The 7,281-nt window shown below is 29.8% G+C and overlaps 1 protein-coding gene across 1 annotated transcript; it reads right to left on the bottom strand.

Annotated features, from left to right (window-relative positions):
* Positions 1–3,237: 3,237 nt before the first annotated feature.
* Positions 3,238–4,894, bottom strand: LOC130497528 (B-box zinc finger protein 21-like). Its single transcript, XM_056990405.1, has 3 exons — positions 4,606–4,894; positions 4,127–4,519; positions 3,238–3,859 (listed from the first exon to the last, which is right to left on the bottom strand). The coding sequence occupies exons 1-3, from the start codon at positions 4,792–4,794 to the stop codon at positions 3,488–3,490; spliced, it is 954 nt and encodes a 317-aa protein (XP_056846385.1). The 5' UTR covers positions 4,795–4,894; the 3' UTR covers positions 3,238–3,487.
* Between the last annotated feature and the right edge of the window lie 2,387 nt (positions 4,895–7,281).

Genomic DNA, 7,281 nt, shown 5'->3' with positions numbered 1-7,281 from the left:
CACTAAATATGAAAGAATAGAAAAAAAATTCTTTCGTACTTCTGTTTAATTTTTTATTCTTATTTTCAAAATTTAGAGCTTTTATATTTATTCTAAGTTTGATTATTTTATTAGATGATAGAAGCGTCTTTTTGTTTTCTATTCTTTTATTTAAATATATAATTTTTTTTAATAATGACTTTTTGACAACATGACTCTAAAATTTGTATAATATATAATATGATTTCAAACTAAATAATTATGTTTTTAGGCATAAACCGAATAAACCGAAAACGACGGTATATAAATCGAACCAAACGAAGTAAATATGGATTTAGCTTATTAGTTATATTTTACTAACCGAAATACCGAAAACCGAAAAACCAAACCGAACCAAAACCAAACCGATATCCGGTATGAACACCCGTAATCCAAAAAAAAAAAGCAAACTATTGGTTCATTCTCTAGAACATAATAAAAATAATAACTTCACTCCGCGCAAGGCGCGGATATTATCCTAGTATACGTTATTTTCTTATTTGCTTGCTCTAAAGAACTAAAATTTCAAAGAACTCCCATATGAGATTTTTCTTTTGTTAAAGTTTTTTTTTGTTTTGCTTTCTATAATGAACTTCTTTTGAAAAGAATTCTTCCGTCTGTATTAGAGTTTTTCGAGCGACAATTATGACATTATAATTTGTTTACGATAGAAAGAAGATATTATTATAATGATTGTTTCTTTTTTTTTTTTTGTCACACTTTTTTTTTTTGTCACACATAATGATTGTTTCTTTAATAGCTTGGGGGAACCTCAAACTGAAGTTCATACTAGTATCCAAAAGACACGACTGTGATAAGAGTGATCAAAATCAACGTCTATAGCCTCTAGACCATGCACCACAATGACTTATCCAGTGTACTAGTACTTGCCATCTCTTGGTTACTTTAACGAGATATATCTCATTGTTTCTTATAAAATATCTCGTTAAAGTATCATAATATAGCATCATATGAATAGTTTTTTTCCTAAGAGCATTCAACTTTAACTTTAACCATTCATCTTTTAAGCAAGATTTTTGACTGACTGTAATATACTACAAAAATAAATAAGGATAATGTCATTGTCAGCACTAATGAAACATGAAAACAACGATGATAATTAACAAAAAGAACACTCAATGGAATGCACGAGAAAAAGGTTATGAAAAGTAAAAGTTAGCATCAAGCTCAAAAGGTAAGTTTTTGGGGGGTTTCCATATGAAACGCGACAGATTGGTATATTTTGTATTCAACATGGGCCTCAGTTAGTCCTTTTTTTAGTTACCACTAGTTTTAAGTCTTTTTGTGTCATCTGAGAATTCATTGGAAGTAAAGAACCATATAGTCCCCCCTCAGCCTCCTTCAATTAATCAGCTTAGATCGCTGCATAAAAGACATCATTCTTACTTGTAGTGATCGAAAGATGTTTAAAGATCTTCTTGCTCTTTGGTTCATGTATGAATACCTTTTTGACTGTACTGCTTTCATCTAGTTTCAAAAAGTTTTTTTTCTTCACTGTTTGGCATTTTTTTAATCCTTAGAGTTTTACCGAACTGTTGCAAAAACCATTACTTTTACGTAACGTTTTTAAAACCGGACCGGTAACTGAATCGGAGAAGTTCATGGATCATGGTTCAATATGATCCAACCAGGTTCAGTTTAATTTAGTTAGTAATTTTATTGAGAATAATATTGTAACTAAATTTATACATATGAGGTTATGAATATAATATTTGGTGCATATGTACATAAATTTAGTAAAAAATATTAACCAAAATATCTCACAATTTTAAGGTTTAGAAAGTGAGACATTTAAATTATATTTCATTGTGTAATAAAATATAAAAAGAATTAAAAACCAAATAATACATAATACGATAAACTATATTATCTCCAATAGAAATCAGTTAGAATATTACAAAATAAAGTGAAAAAGAATCAGTACACATTTTAAAGTGAATAAAATGTTGAACAATTATAATGATGATATTTTAAAAATCTAAAAGATATTGCATATTGTTTAGATAAAATAGAAAAATAAATTATGAAATAAAAGTGATTATCTAACTAAATTTAAAAAATTTACATTTAATAATCGAACTTGGTTTGCAACTGATTCAATTGTTTGAAGAATTTTGTTTTTTTTTGTCGGGTTGACGAGGTTTTTAATCGGTTTAATTTCTCTTGGGTATTACCATCAGTCCAACATGGTTATGTCTTCGGGTCAAGGCTGAAGCCAGTTCAACCACCAGTCCAATCCAGTTTTTAAAACACTGTTTTTGGTATTAGATTCACATTTTATCTAAACAAGAACCATAGTCACCAACACAGAAAAATGAAATAACAAATTATAAAATGAGCTACTACACAATTTCAACCATAACACTCCAGTCGTCTTTGTCAATGGTTTCCATTTCCGTTTACTCAGTCCGTGAATTCCAATATCCAACCAACGGTCGATGTATTAAAATTCTGGAGATTTGAAAATTTACTAACACAATCAACATGTAATAAGTCTTTATATTTTGGTCTTATCCGCATGGTAATAGGTTATCTATTTTTCTAATATTTTAGCTCAAATATATTTAACTTTCCTTACACAAATAACCAAAAGTGTAAATATATTTTAGTGATGTGAAATCAATTCTTTTAAACGTTACTAATATATCGTAAGCCGAAATATTACACGTTCCACAAGACTGGATTATCCATTGGCCAGATGCATACGATTACTGTCTCCTTCGCAAACCACGTTTTGAGCAATTTCAAAATCTCTCTTATTTATTAGTAGAAGGCAACTGAACTTCTAAGTTGCAATCGTGAATTCGAACATGATGTTCAATTGATCATTGATTGGGGGTTATTCGTGATCAGTTTCATTCCAACTCGACTTAATGACGTGAGGCTCCCTTGTTAGTTTTTGGCTTTTTGCAATTTAGTTTGGGAAAACGAGTTAGTGGCGTGGCTGTACTTTATTCGTATAGTTTTTAGCTGCCATAATGACGTGTCTATGGTTATCAGAGATTTGGAGGCTTATTCAATCAGAAACAAAAATATGCCGATGGTGATTCACGTTATGGTGAATTTGTCTATATGATATGCTCTTTTCTTATATTTATTTCTTAATAAATATTAAACAAATACCAACCAAATCCAAGAACAATCCTTCCCCCATATGGGAACTGGAGAGGTTGGAGATGAAAATGACTCTTCATTACATAAAAAATACACCACTAGATAGCAATAAGTCATGGGGCTTTATTACATAAAACTTGCAAGAGAGGATATATAAAAAACAACATTTGCATAAACCAAAAGTGAAAATAGGATTTTACAAAAATTAAACCGCAACCTCAATCACACTTTAAATTTACAAAAGACAGAACAAAAAACACCATAATTCTATCAAGATCGAAGTTCAGAGAAATCAAGATGATCAAAAGGGCAACAAACAAACAAAACATATAGATTACCAAAAATATCTGGACTTTTTATTAGAATGAAGAGGAGGATGAGTGAAAGTAGTAGTAATTTGTGGGACAGTGAAGCCACCATCATCATACCATCTTTTGTTCTGTCCTTGTTGTTTCATGTTTTGTATTGGAGCATAAGTCTTCACTTCTGGTAATGTTTCTTTGTTGTACTTCCCAAACTGAATATTGTTGTTTTTGTTTTCCTGAGAAAAGTACTGATTTGTGTATGAAGAAGGAAGAGTTTGTGGAATCTGAGGGACCCAAATCCTCAAATTCTCAGATGGAGGTGACACTGTATTGTAGTTGTTTCTCTTAGTGCTGTCATCGTCTGCTTCTATATATGGTAACATTCCATCATCATCACCACTCTGCATTCACAAAAGAAAACCCACCAGAAAAGGAAAAAAACCTCTTCAGAATTTTATTAATTATAAAAAATTTATCCACATCTATAAAGTTTGTTACTCTTTTTATCTCTCAACTAGGTCTAATATGATATGATATTTACTTAAATAGAGGAAACAAAAGCAATTAAATTTTCAATCACCAAAGGATCACTTCAGTTTTAAGTTACTAAGAAACATAAAATCTTGATTAACAGAACTTGATCTTTCTTGATGAGAAGAACTGCAAACCTTAGAGAAACCAAAAGGAGGAAGCGAGGAATCAAGGAAGTCCTCAACGTGCCAACCAGGTAACGTATCGATCAAGTACTCTGAAATCGTGCTTGTGGATCCCCACTGACTCACCTCTGAGTCGCCACCGATCTTTGAAGAAGGTTGGATCTTGGAGTTGTTGCTCTGAGGAGCTGAGAGAGGTTTCTTGGAAGGGACAGAGCAGTCTTGACTACTAGAAGAAGAAGATTCTGAAGTTGGTTTGTAAACAGCAGAGGAAGCAGAGAGCTTAACCCCTGTGAGAAGAAACCTATCGTGTTTCTTCTTATGCTCGTTGGCAGAGTGTATCGATGCATCACAATCGTTGCATAAGATAGCCCTATCTTGTTGACAAAACAGCAAAGCTTTTTTCTCCTACAGTTTACAAAAATGACTTCAGATTGTTTTGATCATTAGACCAAACCAGTGTCCTTAAATCTTGACAAGAAGTTGAAAGAGACCTGACAGATGTCGCAGATAGGAGAGTCGTTGTTATAGGAAGGGTATAGGAGAGAGAAACGGAGATGTTTGAAGGCAAGCTTGTTAGCGTGGTGAACTTGCTGGTCGCAGCCGCTACACAAAGACGCTTCGTCGGCGGTGCAAAACACCGACGCTTCTTCTTTATCGCAGACGTCGCACCTGATCTTCATCAAACGATCGAGTAAGAGAGATAAAAGAGAGAGGTTCTTGAAAAGGATAGGAAAGAAGATGTGAGATTTCGTGGAGTTCTTGTAATAAAAGAAAGAGAATATAAATAAAGTAAATAATATAAGAGGGTGGTTGTGTAATATCATCATTTTCTTCTTTTTTCTCAATCATATCTATATTTTCTTCTTTTCTCTAGAAAAATAGTACTTGTTTTATATGAAATATCTACGAAGATTTGGAGTGTGATTATTTGGTGGAGTTGATGTAAAATTAAGAAACAAAAATGTGTTTATCACACTATTTTTTACTAATTATATATACAAATTATATTCTATTTATTTTAACTTTTAATTTAAGGAGAGAAGATATGAGAGATTTTGTGGAGTTTTTGTTAATATCATAATTTTTTTCCTGTTTCAATTATATTTCTCCTTTTCTTAGAAAAATAATTCTTGTTTTATATGAGATGTCGACAAAGACTTGGAGTGCGATTATTTGGTTGAGTTAAAGTAAAATTAGGAAATAAAGTGTTTATCACTCTATTTTCAATAAATATATATAGAAAAAGAAAAAAAAAATATTTCATTTTATTCAAATTTAATATTTAAGAATATATTTTATTTGAAGATAAACCTCTAATAAAAATACAAATTGTTTTTTTCTTTATTATTTCATATCATTTTTACGTTCTTACTTTAAAGTCCAAGGTGTGATCTCAATCAAGTAAGAATTTAAAAATTTTGGTTTGGATTTGGATCAATTTTTTTGTTACGAGGCAATTCATGTATATAATTCAAACACATGTTAAATACCTGTAATTTTTGGAAATATAACATGTTTGGATTGGTTCAAGTATTTAAAACAAAAATACTACAATTATCTGAAAACCCAAAAACATATAAAACACGAAAACCTCAAAAATAAAATAAGTATTCAAAAATATTCAAATATCCAAAAATAAAATTTTACCTGAAATCTGATCAGAAGAACTGAAAATACCGAAAATATTATCTGAATACCTGAAATATATTTTTTAAGTTTTGATTTTTTACCTGATCCAAAAATAACCAAAAACTCAAAAACGAAACATAGAAAAACTATCTTTAATACCAAACACTTATCCAAAATAACTAACTATACAATTCACGTACTTTGGTTACCCGATCCGGTCTCGGACAGACCCAGACTCATACAATGTGACCCATGGGTCCAAAAATTATACCCAATATATAATTTGTCCTGGATCCAGACCCGAACTCAGCCTACATTTTTGAGTGGTTCAGTTTTCGGGTTTTGGTAAAATGTCCATATCTACTAAAGAGTTACATAAGAGGTGTACATAAAATTTTCAAATAAACTAATTCAAAAATTATACAGTTTAATAAAATTCTCTTATACAATATAATATAATTTTGTAACATAATATATAATTTTATTTATATTCTAGAAATCCGCGTTTTTGAAGCGCGGATCAAAATTTAATCTTGTGTTAAAAAAGAAGAAGAAAGAAAGTAACATCCAAAGTCAGTATTTATTGAGGATAAACCATTAGCTAAAACCTCTTACTCCACGAAAATCTAAAGAGATTCTCTTTTTGTTATTTTTCTTATTTTATTTTTGGCTTGAATCCTAACAGCTCAATTAATCATATAAACTAATATTAACTAAATAATAAAATGCTATGTTTTCTAGTTTTTCAAATATACAATAAGTTGATCATATTAGGCATAGAATGGGGAGTGGAAAAAAGATGGTTCTCACACTGGATGGAAGAACTGCATTCATGTTCTCCATTCATGAATCATTTACTATTGCAAAGGGGATCAATTTAAAAAAATAATAAAATATTTATGAACCACTAGTGGTTCAAATGCAAGAGCAAAAAGCATGATCCTCAATGAACAGTAATAACTCGTGCAATTTCAAGTGTATCAAGTGGTTCTTCTACTCATTAAAATAATAATCATAGGTAAATTGTTTTATGTTTCTCTTCAACTTTTTTAAATCATCGTATTTGTTTTGTTTCTTTAAGTAAAACTAAATCCTCTTCATTTCTAAAACAGTAAATGTTTTACAAAAAATATATTTATTGTTTAATATATAATGTATATTTTTAATGCATTTTATATTAATTAATAGTGACAAATTGTAAACATTCAGAAAACTACTTGTATGTACTCAATTGCTATTAGTTTTAAAACTATTAAAATAGTTAATAAAATAAAATATTTATTATTAAAATTTAATATGTTTTATTAATATTCGATAAATAATAAATATTTTTTTAATATAAATTATAATAGTTACTAAATATATTCAATATAAAATAATATACATTTTAAATTAAATATACTAATATAAATATTATAAACAGCTAGATCCGCTTTTGTTTCACTCAAACCGCTAGATCCGTTAGATCCGCAACGCTCGATCCACTTTTCTCATTCGGACCCTAATTCCTTTTCAGTAATGAACAAAATCTTAATTGG

Source organism: Raphanus sativus, chromosome 7, assembly GCF_000801105.2.
Source record: "Raphanus sativus cultivar WK10039 chromosome 7, ASM80110v3, whole genome shotgun sequence".
Lineage (NCBI taxonomy): Eukaryota > Viridiplantae > Streptophyta > Magnoliopsida > Brassicales > Brassicaceae > Raphanus > Raphanus sativus.
Note: the sequence above shows the minus strand (reverse complement) of the source record. Positions and strands in the feature narration are given on the sequence as shown.